Source organism: Megalops cyprinoides, chromosome 22 (assembly GCF_013368585.1).
Source record: "Megalops cyprinoides isolate fMegCyp1 chromosome 22, fMegCyp1.pri, whole genome shotgun sequence".
In the NCBI taxonomy this organism is placed as follows: domain Eukaryota; kingdom Metazoa; phylum Chordata; class Actinopteri; order Elopiformes; family Megalopidae; genus Megalops; species Megalops cyprinoides.
In genome coordinates, this window is record NC_050604.1 from 16,503,607 (window position 1) to 16,518,043 (window position 14,437).

At 42.8% G+C, this 14,437-nt stretch overlaps 1 protein-coding gene across 1 annotated transcript in view; it reads right to left on the minus strand.

Moving 5' to 3' along the window:
* Positions 1–9,949: 9,949 nt before the first annotated feature.
* dchs2 (dachsous cadherin-related 2) overlaps positions 9,950–14,437 on the minus strand; it is a 33,395-nt gene continuing 28,907 nt past the window's right edge. The window contains exon 20 of the mRNA XM_036516571.1: positions 9,950–12,806. Within this exon, the coding sequence (XP_036372464.1) occupies positions 10,207–12,806 (2,600 nt within the window). The 3' untranslated portion in view covers positions 9,950–10,206. The remainder of the gene's footprint in view (positions 12,807–14,437) is intronic.

Genomic DNA, 14,437 nt, shown 5'->3' on the forward strand with positions numbered 1-14,437 from the left:
AAGTAGTCAAGCCTCTACTCTGAGTATAAACCCATGTGAGCTGGACAGCCCTTCGTTCCCATAATTCAGTGCTGCTCCCTCAGGTACCATAGCCAATCCATTAGGGCCTGCTTTACTGTGGAACATGTTGGTGCTGTGATAGTCACGTATAGACCCAACCACACACATTGCTGGTCCCTGACTGTGAGGGTAAATAAGTTAACTCTAAATCATGGTGAATTATAGTCATGATCCAGGGAGAACTGAGGAGAACTCAATTCCTTAGAGGGCCATATGTTTGCAAGGTTTTAGTCCAATCTAGGCTCTGTATTAGCCCAATTATTCACCCAGTGTGGTATTTTGACCCTTTATACCAATGATTCATCACAGTTAAAGGCAGTATTTGTGCTATGTATGCAGTAATGCTTCAATATATTTTGGGAAAAGCATAACAGTGTAAATGCATGTTATAGCTGACCAATGTTGTTTCAGCATTAAAAGAACAGACTCAGCCCCCTCTAAGAAAAAAGAGACAAAACCCACAAATAAGCAGAGAAATGAATACTGAAATCAATTTGGAATGTTTCGCTGACCATCATCTTTTTTTCAACACCATTATCTTTTCATTCCCAAATTTTTAAAATGGGAACAGTTGACGTTTGCAGCCGTTGGTTCGTTTGTTACATATTCAAGCCAGCGAAGATATTGATGGGCTGATTGGAGCCAAATGTGCTGATCCAGATCCTGCCATTCATCCCTGTCCTCGTGTATCTCCTGTGAGCCAGATCCTCTTTCCTGCCAGGCGTGCTCACTGGAGCGCTGCGCTCGCGCTCTGTAATTAGGAGACAGATGCAGGCCGTCCGGGCCCTTGGCAGGTCCTGTGCGGTGCAGATGCAGCTGTGCTGCGAAATGCAGACACTCCCCTGCGAACAGGAACACACAACCCCCCTGCCCCCTGCACAGGTCCCGTGGTGACCACTCCACCCCCTCTCGGCCAACCCAGGTCACCGATCCTTACACCCCCATTTCTCCTCAGGATCTTGATGAAAGGGTGTTAAAACCAACACATTTAAGATGTGGGGGTATACTGGCATTCATCTTCATAGACTGGTATTCCAAGGTGTCTCAAAGACAGCCTTAAATGAATTCCATCCAACTCCCAGCAAATTAACAAGCTCCGCAATGGTACAGACTACACAGAGGTTTATTTTGATTATCATCTGTGATGATGTGTGACAGTTTTAACACACTGACAGATGAGCTTTCATACCCCCTTCAATATGTTAAGTAGATACACTAGTGATTGTGGGTGAGCCAAGCTTAGCTGTTCATGCAAAACATTGTACTTGTATAAGTAATTTAATCAGATCTCCCAATATTTCAGGTGATTTTCATAATGTGTTGTTTTTAGATAAGAGGATCAAACAATATTGTTTTCAGCTGTTTGAGATTAACCACTCAGGGAGCTGACATGTCAGTGGATTTTCACAGAATTTAAAACCTGAGAACAGATCCACTCTCAGGAGCTCGGTGTTCTGCTAGGAGAGCAGTTGCAGAAGCTTGCACGTATGATCTCACACTACTATAATATAATCCAAACATCTCCCCTTCACACATCAAGGGATTGTGGTGTACACCAACTGAATAGTTTTGTATGCAGATTTTATAAAACAAGGTTTTGTTCTGAATTTCATTTTATCGTATATCCAGTGAACACGAAACGCCATTTGAAAGAACTCTTCCATTTTTAAGTTCTGTGCTGCGAGAGTGTTATTCTTTCCTCCGCGATTCCTTCCGGCAGTGAGGAAAGATCTTTTCTTTCCAAAGTGAAAGCAGATGGCGGGTGTAGATTCTGAGAGTGCTCTGCGCTGAGTTCCCAGACTTACCAATACTGTGTTTATTTGAAAAAAACCCTCATGAAAGTCTCCACCTCATAAAGCGCATCAAGCTGGTATGTCAAAAGTAGCGGTTTACTGTAAAACAAATACAAATTTAGTCCGTTAAACTGAATTTATATGGATATCAGGAAAACATCTTGGAGTTTGCCACATGACGTGCTGATGGTTTGAAGTATAACAGTAGGATTTAAGAATGATTTATGAGATGGACACCCATCATTTACTTTCAGCACTACAGAAGTGATGAAAGACAGTAAACAGATTACTTGCTCTGTTTAAGGACTAGAACTCATCTATGTTCACTGTTTGAAATTGCTTTTACAAGGACAATCAAACACAGATGTGTGTTTTTAAAAATTTCACAGAGGTATTCTCTGTTATATATATGCATGTTGGCGTGTATTTATGTATGTGTATACATACACACACACACACACACACACACACACACACACACACACACACATAGTGTAGCCTATATATGTAGCATATATAGTATAATGTAGCATAGCCCTAGGACTGCTGCACACTAATACTCACATTCTGTAAACCCACAGACTAAGAAGGGAGACAAAACAGTATGTAGCAGGAATATTTTCCAACAGGCATGCATGGATATAAGCATGCACAAGCTTATTTACAGCCTCAGATAAAATTTATTTTGAAGTTAAAGTAGTAGAGATTCAAACATTGCTTAAGTAAAAGCAACTGTAAGAGGTACATGGGGCTTATATGTGCTATGACTATATGTTGCAAAATGACACATAGAACAACATTTCCTCTACCCTTCTTTCAGTTTCTCAACATACAGTCTTTCTTAAAGACAAGCTAAGTGCTACAAGATGTCAGTAAAGAGTGTCATCTAACACAATATCAACCCACTTAATAAATATTTTTTGAATTACGTCAAAATACCCTGACAGCAATTACAGCAGTAAGCAGCTCATGTGACATGGCAGTATGTTGTTAGAAATTAACAGTGACCGTATAACATTTCATGTGCTTGTTCTTACAGCAAGCAACAGTCTACAATTCTGATAGCAATACTCTTCTTAAAATATTTACAGGTCAATGAATAAAATGTTCATTCTGCAGGATATCTGAGGAAAAGGCGACAGACTACTGTATAAATATAACCCTAATTTAAGGATCTCACTTTAATGATCAATGATTTGATTTTAAGTTATGCTCCATGCAACAGCAAACTCATTTACATAATTAAAGCAAAAAGAAAGCTTCAGATAAGTTCTCCCTTTAATTAGGTCCCTTTAATGTTCTGTAGAAGGCACATCGAGTTTTGTATTTCAAGGTCGATTTTGGCTAAATACTGTGGAAAAAAACCCCAGCAAACATTCACAAAGGAATCTGCATAATTTCCCAAAACTGCAAGTCTCTTCTGGGAGATGCTCAACGGAAAATTCTCTTTCAATGCGTTACCCATCTGAGAAGCATCTGTCTCATATCTCCTGGCCGTGCCTTTGCTTAACACCAGCAAGTGAGTCACACCTGCTGCTCTCCTATCAGTTTGTGAGTCCAGGAACAGAAGCTGAGTCTGACAGTGAGGCTAGACAGAAAACAACAGTGGACATGAGTCACTCAGATGCTATTGGGCAACTCAGTGTTATGTGAAATGGTAAGTCGAAGCTGAAATGTCAGCCACATTGAATAGCAGGAGTCTTGCATTCACTACAGCACCATCCATTTCCAAAGAGGCTCATACTAGTTCTCAAACTGGGGAGTTAACAGTCTGTTATAAGACAGAAGGCGGAGGTGAGAAAGCAAAAGTAATCAGCGTACGGCTCAGCCAGGTGTCTTGGAGCCCTGTGCAGGGATCCTTTGTCTTGAACATGTATGTAATAAACTTCAGGAACTCCTTGAATTGGGGTTGGCATCAATGTTGTTGTAGATCATGGTGATAAATGAGCTGTATAGCACAGTGGCTCAGATAGTAGTGGTTACTATGTTCCTGTTCATTTCATTGGTCCCAGTGGCATCATGTAGGCCAAAGGGCTTGATTGATAACTGAAAAAAGACCATTAGATGCAAAAATATTTTTCAGGGTATATTTAAAAGGGTAAATTTGATAATTGTATCTCACAGTTGTCCCTATTGACATGCAGTACGAAGCAAGAGTAATTACCACTAAGCTTAAGGAAAGGCACAAATCTTTCTCACATTGATGGAAGTAGCACTGCTTGATGAGATTAGTTCCATGTGGTTCATCATAGTAGTATGGAAACTGAGATTGTAATGTATGGCATGTGCATTTGAAATGGGGATAACCCTGTTCCATCCTTTAACAACTATAATTTCTTACGTACAAATTCAGGCCTAAAATAGTTCAGAATATAGAATTTAATATTTAACATTTAAACAGGTCAGGTTGCTCTGTGTCTGCTGAGCAAATGTATGATATAAAATAGTCAGTAAATTATGGATAAATATAAGATGCTTTGGTTATTTGTAGGAAAATTACAGGGCTCCTATATGCTCACTCTAAGTAAGATGTGCAATATTTTCTGAATCTTAGTCTAAACTCTGCAAGTATTTTTAGCATAATAGTTTTGGTCTGCTATGAAATTTATAAGCCTTTTTTTACAGCTTTAAAAAGTCTTTATCCCTCCTTAACAGACTAGGGGTGATTAATATATGTGTCAAAATAGCTTTATTTTCCAATACTTTCACAACCATCTCACCTAATATGGCACTGAGGGATACACCATGTCTCTGCAGCTACTGGGGAACTACTAGCTGTAAACTGAATACCACTTTTGATGGTAATAATCTCAACTTCACTTTTTTTTATTAAGTTTAAAGTTAGAAACATGCAGTTGACTTTCTTTACAGCTTTCACTTTGAACTTTCTGTTTGAACGTGTGGTTGAGGGATGGCGAGAACGATCTGCTACATTTTCTCCAGCAGATGGAGCTATTTTTACAGACTTCACCTCCCACCTTCTGGAAATGACAGTTGGTGAAAGGAGAAGCCCATGAGGTTTAAGGTTGTTGGAACGGTGCAGCACAGTGGTTGGCAGCAGCTTGCTGCTCTGAGTGCTTTTAATAAGAGAGCGACAGCACACTGTACAGGTGAAAACATATTTTCCACATTTTAGTTTCATTTATAACATATAAGTAGCTATAAAGCCAACTGGGAGAAAGAAGTCTCTCCCCTTACAGGAATATATATCAGGTCAATAAAACAACAGACATTTAACAGGCATATTGTATCAAGAGACTGGTTTACTAACACCTCCAGAAAGCAGTTCCTTAGCAGGACATGGAATTTTAGTGAGCTGACCAGCCAACTGCAGTAAAATTCCTGCACAGCAACCAGTAAAACAAGCCATGGACATGAATTCTCTCTTTCATATCCAAACTGCCCTTTGTGCTATATTTGTGAGGTAAAAGTGCAAATAAAACTTGCGATTTACGACACAGGTGGAGTCCGAAATTCCATTTCTCAGTTTACGGATAAAAAAAAAAAACACTTTGTGCTGCTGATCCAAGACATCACAAATTCAAAATATTTCAAAGGTTCAACAGAAGCCTAGCACTCTCCCTTTTCTCTGGAAGTTGCATTAAAATATTTTACCTGATTTGATAGTTTTAGGTTGAACAACTATTGCCAGTCTTTGTTCTGGAAGACTTACTACACATCCAAGTTCATCAATTTAACCATTGGTAATTGCATGTCAGTGTCATTTATTTGCTTGTCCTGTGTACACAGTTGCTCCTACGACACTGGTTTCATGTGATAGTTTATTAAGGATGTGAACCTTTGTTTAGTCATAATTACAAGAAGTGTGAAAGTATGTATGCTGCAATTGCAATAGGTTTGCTGTTCAATGACAGTTTGAAGTTCTAAAAGGTTTTTGCTTATTTGCTAAAATTTAACAGTCATTGAGTTGCCTGCACTCAGATATTTGAGGTATTTACTAATATAGATCACTATAGTTCGACCCCCGGAGTTAAAGTTAACAGAGCACAAAATGTGTGAAGTAACTGGGAAAAGCATTATGGACTTATGACATGACATGATTTGCGGGGATTAAAGAACAGATTTAATGAACTTGCTGTTGTTCAACCAGACTTGAGCAAGTCGTTACAGTTGCCAGTATGCCCCTTGCAGCTGAGGTAGTGTAACACATGAGACTGTTCTCATTGTAAAGTTCATCAGTAGCTCACAAATCAGACAAAACTGTCAAATCAACTTTTCAATGCTGTCTAACTTATCTGATCATATGTCTTTGAGCATGGTCCACTAGCAAGCATTAAGATACTAATTACCTGTAATGGTCCCTATTTATTTATTGCTGGTGTACTAGGGATCATTCTCTGAAACACATTTTATATTTCAATTGGAATGAGAGGTATGGTTGCAATATGTGTAATGCATTAGTGAAACATGCTGAGTACTCACTCAACCATTTGTGCTGTTGACCTGCAAACAATTGCAATCATTGGTTTCCCATTGTTTTGCTACGCACTTCCTGGGTTAGTGACACAATGCAAATTTTAAGTGTTACCATCACAGATCAGGATGGCCAGAAGTAAGTTTGCTAATTACACTACAGATGACATAGCATTGAGTAGACTAAACAAAAACAAAGAAATAATGGCTTCCTTTGGCAATCCTGTTAATACAACCTAAGAATGGGGACAATAATACAGGAAGTACATGTCATCACTATCATTATCCTTCCTGTGACTAGTATTCATCGATTGCTACCTGCCATCCTACCTGCTACCTGCAGTACTTCTGCATGGTATCCAAAGTGGTATGGAATGACATATAGAAGGTGTATGGCCTTCACCTCTCTCTCTGGACTTCTGACTTCTGTTTTGTGCGCTGACACACAGGTACTTAACAGTATCATCTGACATGATTCTGTATCTCTGACTGGAGACCAATGGACTGCTGAAATCACAAACATGGGAAGGCGGTAACAGTCCAAAGAAAGCCAGCCTCAAATAAAAGGTACCCAGAGAAAACAAAAAGCAATAATGAATTCACCTCCATATGGCAATGATCTGAATAACAGATCACAACAGATATTCATTGTTTTTTCATTGTTAATGAAACCATGCTATCACCACTAAAACCTTCCCCTGTGTACAGCATGTTAATAATCAATAATGTTTTTTGGATGGAGACCAGACCCACTGCAGCCACATTGACCTGCCTGGATTTTATTGCCTTTGGGTTTACAGCACTGAGATGTTCAGACCACCACTGCTGTACGGACAGACAGAAAGTAAGGCATGAGAACTGGAGCTGAGATTCATCACAAATCAACAGCCGGTGGCTTGGATGACAGGACAAATTTAGTGTAGCGGCCCTTTTCCTCTGTGGTGGTCCTGGAGCCCATTTAACAGCCTCCTTCACAAACGAAAAACCATGAACAAGTCCTGTAAATTTATTGACTAACAAGCTCCCGACTCCTGCTAAAGGCATTGCAATCAATGAGAAATAGTGCCCTGTTTTCCGTAAATTACCTGTCAGTATCAATTTCACATTTTGCCTGTTCAGTTTAAGCTATTTGGCCTTCATTTCAAAATACAATCATAGCTGTGGTTTACATCCTTCTCTTATAATTCACTATCCAAGATATCAAATGTAGGGTCTGAATTGATCATACAGGTATGGGATCCAAGCCTTCTGGGCAAACCTGTCTGAGTTTGTCATCCCATGCTATCTTTATTTAAATACTTCCAGATCATCTTTTTGGGGGGTTTTTGCTTTCAAAATATATAGTTTTTACGAAATTAAGATTAAAAGATTTAATCTGAAGACTGAATCCTTTATAATGCTATAATGCTATTGGTCCATCACAGTAATCAATGTTTATGTGTATTCATTAACAACCAAGGAGAGGAGGCTTTATCTATAATAGTAAGCATTTAGATGTTTACGGAGTCTGTTGGTTGGAAAATTAGTCATTTTAAGAATCTATGCCAAGGACATTAGCTTAAACCATGATAAAATAAACCCAGTAAAAGTGTTTGGTTGGACACACCAAGCCTTTATGGCACAACCTTTTAAGGCCCACTGGCTTGGCTTGCATTTTACACAAAAAATCCAACCATACACATTCCCTGGTTCTTTTTTTCCAAATATTTACTTTTTCTTATTCATGAAAATTTCATTTTAATTCATACCAAGCTCAAAGTAGACATACATGCTAGGTTGTAACCTGTGACGTGTGATGATGGTTTAAACATCAAGCATGGGTGCCCATTAAGGTGGGAGTGGGAGCAGTGGTCAGCGCGAGGGAACCAGTACAGAGAGCACAACAGGAACTAATCCGCTCTGCAGTGGGAACAGCTTCACAGCATCTCCCCCTATTGAATCCTGCTGTTCTTCTCCCATGAGTGGCTCTGTTCCTCTATCTGGATCACATTAAAATGATTCAAGGAATTGTTCTACGTCACGCATCCACTTCCAATGCCGAATGGTTTACAGGAAACAGTCAGGGTGGCCCATGTGGAAGATCTTTTTTTGTTTTTTAAACAATCCCAGATATGAACATGGATCGTGTGCTGATGTAATTTCAGGACAAACCTTTCAAGGCAAAGTATTACCTTTCCTGTTTATGCACTGACCACATCATCTTTATGAAAAGATTTTCAGTAACCAGGTATGATCAGGTTTCTAATTGCAAAGCTAAGTCTCCATTCTGGAACTACTTTTTAGTGTGTAATTTTCAGTCATTCATTTGGCAGTTCTGTACATTAAAGAGAAAGAAACAATTTGCAAAAAACAAAATGTTCAAAAAAGAGATATTGTCCAGTGTAAATGTTTATTTAAAAAGCATCCACAAAGGAAGTTAGCATTCTCGTTCTGGAAAAAATAATTCAATCAAAATGCATAACCATGGACGCTATCATGTAAAAGGAAACCAATTTGAAAACAATGTAGCCTTTGCATTCATATTGATACCTTCAAGTAATCACATACCCCATCTTTTCAGTATTTCTGCATATGAAATTACTATTTTACATGCATCTTCACTATAAACTCTACCTGCTTATTATATACATATCTAGTAAATATTAATAAAATACAACAAAATTTTTTATGAAAGAATAAAAAAATCACATTTTGTACAGTAAAGTGCCATTATAAAAATACATGTAAACCTGAAAACACTTAATACAAAAGGTCCAACTTCAGTCCAGCAGATAGCTGCCTTTGTGTGGAATTTAGCAACCCCGATGTAATGCAGTGTTAATCTACACAAAACCTTCAAAAATGAAACCAAACATGTGATGGGTAATAGAGGAGGAAGGATTTAAACAAAGGGGGAAGGATTTAAAATGCAGGCTGTATACCTTTCACAGTCTCAGCTGGTGATCAATCAGAAATAGTACTAACACATGCAAAGTATTAACAGACAGACTTCTATGTATTGGCAGCTAGCAGACATTTGTATGAGAAGACACTTCTCAATCCCACAATCCCACAGCAATGATCACAGAATCCAGCAGCTGCACATGCATGTGACTGTACGGCTGGTTCCTATGCGTGGGGAGCCCATCAATAAGCACTTCTCAGAGGAGAAGTGACCATTTATTCTCTATAAATCTGATGGAATACCTGCATTCAGCTTTATTTTAGTTTCTCCTCTTTCTTGAACAAATGCAGCTGTGGAGAAAGAAAAGAAACCTTGTGGCTGAGTTTTACATTTAAAATGGGTCTGGTTTTAATTTGAAGACAGAAAGGGCTTGTGGTATAAGTATTTGTATGTGCTTCCAGTTTTTGGACCACTTAGTCAGATGAAAGAGACTGAAATGTACCTAACTGAAATAAATCTGCCAATGTGTGCATTTAGAACCTTAATAACTACTTAAGTATTATTTATTATTAATAAGTAAAATAATATAGCTCTAATATGTGTGATGCATCAGGTCACACTGTTGTTGACAAGCCCACTTCTGCTCATTTCCAAAAGTTAATTTTACAGCACAAAGTCAGTTACAAATGTATATAACAAGGGACTGACGAGCATGCTGCTGGCACGGCGCATCATGGATGGGAATGTAAGATTCCACCCTCACATTACTCTTCCATGGAAGTGCCCATGGGCCAAAATGGCAGACCATGACAGAGTTCAACTGTGAAATAAAATTTACATTCAAGCTGACAATGCCGGGAATTATTCTTTCCATTAAATTATGTGTGAAAAGATGATCTATTAGGAATTCAGAATGGAATTAGAATCAGTGACAGCAAAGTCCTTCACCCCATTATTTAGTGCTGTGAAAATAGTATTTGTAAAGGTATTATGTGAAGGTACTACCCTGGTGTTATTTGACACAGTGTAAACAGTCTATACATGGATTTCCCCGTCTCTGCTGCTGGAGGGGTGAGGGGCAGTTCTAGCAGGAGGGGCACCCAGTCCTGTCTCTGACACCACAGGGGAGGCAGTGGGGGTCCTCATGGTCAGCAGGGAGAGTGCCGGGGAGAAGCTGGGTGTCATGGCGGAGGGAGTGAGGCCTGTATTCCTGGCCAGGGGCGAATAGACGTATTTGGGAAACGTTGGACTCCTCGTCATGGCGGGCCTTGCCCGCGGAGGCATCTGTGGGGGCACAGCCCTGATGCCCGGCTGGGCGACGGAGGTGATGAGTGGCGGGGGGCGGAGCAGCCTGCGCTCCTCCCTTTCTGCGCCGGGCGCCGCATCCTCCTCGTCAGGTAGCAGGCCGATGTCAGAGAAGACGGCGGCCATCGGCTGGAAGCGGGGCTCCCAGTTCAGGAGGTAGTCCCAGCTGTAGCTGCCATGCAGCTCCTCCTGAGCGCACACCAAAGATGCAAGCGACCCGCCCACTGGCACCGGGGCGCTGCACTGGGACGCGTACCCCCCTGCACCGTCCCCGCTGTCTCCCACTGTGATGGGCCGCGACAGCATCTCCTCTCCCCCGCCCTCCTCCCTGAAATTGTGGAGGCTCTCGGAGCTCTCCATGATGCTGCCCATGGTGACCGGCTCCAGCTCACCCTCCTCTGACCGGCAGGACATTGGGTTAGAATCCCGGGCGATCCCGGAGTCTGGGACCCGGCACGCCCGGTTGCTCAGAGTGCTGAGCGTGGAGCTGGAGCTCTTATGACACAAGCACTCATTGATCATCTTGATCTCCTCGTCCTCAGCCGTTTCCCCCTCTGCCGAGCCCCGCCCACTGGAATCTGAGTGCCTGTAGGGATTGGTCAACTCCCTTTTCACTCGGATGTCCACCAGGCCCTTTAGATCCTGGAGGCCGATGCCACTGAATACACCAGGGTTGGTTTTATCCAGCGTTTCTGAGCTGTGCTTTAAACTGGAGGTCCGAGAAGAACACTTTTTCACCGTGGCCTCTCTCTGCTTGCACCTCAGGATGAGCGCAATGAAGCAGATGAGAAGGAGGAGGAAGACGACCAGAGACACACTGAGGCTGATGGTCTGAGCGCTGAGGGCCATGCTTACCCCGACCTCCGGCGTGTTGGAGATGTTCACTACGACCAGACAGGAGGCCGACCTGGAGTCCAGCTTGGGGCTGCTGGCCGTCACCAGAAAGTCCACCAGGTCCCCTCTCCCACTGCCCCTCCTTCTGTACACCGTACCAGACAGGTAGATGGTGCCACTTGTTTTGTTAATGGAAAAAAACGGAGAGGGACTGGCCATGGAATACTCCAGAATTCCGTCCAGTCCGGAGTCCTGGTCCATAGCTGTGACCCTCCCGATGCTCTGGCCTGCTCTGGCGTTCTCCGGTAGTTGGAAGAAGTACTGCTGCCGTGTGAAGACAGGGCTGAACTCATCCGCCCCCTCGATGACGATCTGGACCCTCACGGTCGCCGTCTGATCACCTCTGTCCCTGGCCTCCACTAGGAAGCAGTACTCACTTTCCCTCTCGTAATCGAATGTCTGTTTGGTATGAATGTCCCCGCTGAGCGGGTCTATGGCGAAGGCCTCCTTTCGGTCTGGGCTTCCACTCCCATAGTCCAGAAAGCACGGTGCCAGGATGGAGTAGGTCAGCTGACCATATGCGCCAGCGTCGCGGTCCATGGCGTGGACCGTACAAGCAGGGGAGAAGGCGGGCTGGTTTTCCATCACAGAGCAGTTCACTGAGGGGAATGCGAAGTACGGGGAGTTGTCGTTCTCATCCAAAACGGAGATGTAAAGCACAGCGAAGGCCACGTTCCTGCTCCCTGCCCCATCACCATCAGAGGCCTGGATGGTCAGCGTGAATTTCACATCCTCCTCGTAGTCCAGACTCCCGTTCAGCTCCACGGAGCCAGTGTTGCGGTCCAGCCTGAAGAGGCCCTTGCTGTTTCCGGAGATAATGTCGTACCTGACTTGTGCATTCGGCCCTTCGTCGAGGTCATGGGCTGAGAGCTGTGCCAGCCTGGTGCCCAGTGGGCTGCCCTCGCTGACCTGCACGTGGTACTCAGAGCTGCTGAAAGTGGGCGCGTTGTCGTTGACATCCAGTACGGTGATGGAGACCACGGCGGACCCATTGAGGGGCGGCATTCCCCTGTCGGTGGCGGTCACGGTCAGCGTGTGGTTCTCCTTGGTCTCACGGTCCAGCGTGCCGCACAGCACGAGCCTGGCCACGGTCCTCTGTTGTGTCTCCGTCTGGACCATGCTGACCTCCAGGCAGAACCGCCTCTCCTCATTGCCCCCGGTGATGGCGTAGTCCACGTGAGTGTTTTCAGGAGCCCAGTCCTGGTCTTCGGCCTCCAGCAGCAGCAGACTGCTCCCCACGGGCGTGTCCTCAGGTGTGCTCACCTGATAGACGGCCTGCCGGAAACGCGGGGCGTGGTCGTTGGCGTCCCGCACCTGCACTTCCACAGATGTCACCGCGGTCAGTGGGGGGTCGCCACGGTCACGGGCCTCCACCAGGAGCTGGATAACATTGCCGTTAGTCATGTACGTCAGCGGTTTGTTGGTGTAGATGGACCCTGCAGTTCAAAAGGAATTCAACGCTGAGTTTTAACACACATGCTTAGGTATACCAAATGCTGCCTTTATTAGGCAAGGCCTCTTAACAACACTGATGAGTCATTTTTGGAAAATCAGCTTAATGTTCAGACTGTTTTTTTGTTCCTGCACAGCCCTCTATCTACCGTCAAACTCAATCCCTACCAAAGCTCCCTAACACCTTTACTTCATTGTTTCCTAACAATATGACATTGTCGTCGTAAGTACAAATTAAGATCATTTTCCAATCATTTTATTGAGCATACTGCATTTCCAGCTACTCTCTATTTAGTTTAGCAGCACAATCTCCGAATGTGTAGCAACATCAAGTAGTAGGAAAGAATGATGCTTGATCAAGTTGCAGCGATTTTTTTTTTTGTTGGTGTTTGAAATTAAGACAAGATTCTTGTGAACCCAAATCCTCTATTGACGCAAATTTCACTTTCCATTAGTCACTCTTGCACAAAACATGCAATCAACATTTGGTTTCAGGGATTCCATGCTGCCCTCCAAGCAAAAAGGCAAAAAAAAAAAAAATCATGTTTCAATAAAAAAAAATTCCTGACAGTGTTCCATGACGCAGAGACAGATTAGACCCTGTCTGCGGCATTCCGTCTGCCATTATCTTTGATTCTGAGTGTGCTGATTTTATAGGGCTTACAAACTAGACTATACAAGACAACATAAGCAGCAAGCTTTCATGTAGATGATTTCGTACCGAAATGTCTCTCTGTCAAAGACTTGCAACTGTGTTGGTTCACACGTCTGAAACTTGAAATGTATAAACTATGAGGAACAAAATCTTCTGTGAAATACTGATACTGTACAGTACGTGAGCCTGGAAGTGACGCATGACAGAACTTGGCCGGCCTCTCTTGGCAAATCCACCAGCAAGTGTGCTGGCCCAGCTAAGAGGTAATTTTTATAAAGAATGGAAAAGAGCAAAATAAAAGTCTGCCAGCAAAGCTCAGCCATGAACCTTGGAAAACATACCCCATGCACTTCTGTCCTGTACACGTTTGCTACAAAATACCCGGGCCATGGTGTCATCACATGCAACATTGCCACATTTCAAACACATTACGTTCGTTGATGAGAAACATGTAAGCTTTTCCTTTTATATTGTTACATAAAGAATCAGCGCTCTTTATGGTCTTTGCTGCTGTTTTGGTCTTGAAGTAAAGCCAAGCTGTTGAAAGCTGTGCAGCAGAAGGGTGGATAGAGACACGTTGGTGGGAGGTTCAGCCCTGTAACCAGCTGAGACTTCTCCATTGCTAAGCACAGAGGTCAAAGGGCAGTCACATTAGCCTGGTAGATAAAGAGGTGGCATGGTCCGCTCTCAGGGGAGAGGTGATGATATCATCATTGCTTGTCGGATGGGCCAAACCAATCGGGTCTTGCCTACCCCTGAACTTTAAACCTCTAGCAATTTATACTAGCATCATATTAAATAAAAAAATAAAACAAATATATTAAACTTCAAATCATGCCTGGAAGTTCCTCAGAATTAATGTGCTTATTTTGGCTTTTTATATCTTGGTTATTCGTGAGGAAAAATCACCGACTAAACATTTAAATAGGACACATCTACTGGATCCATTGCCATTGGCTT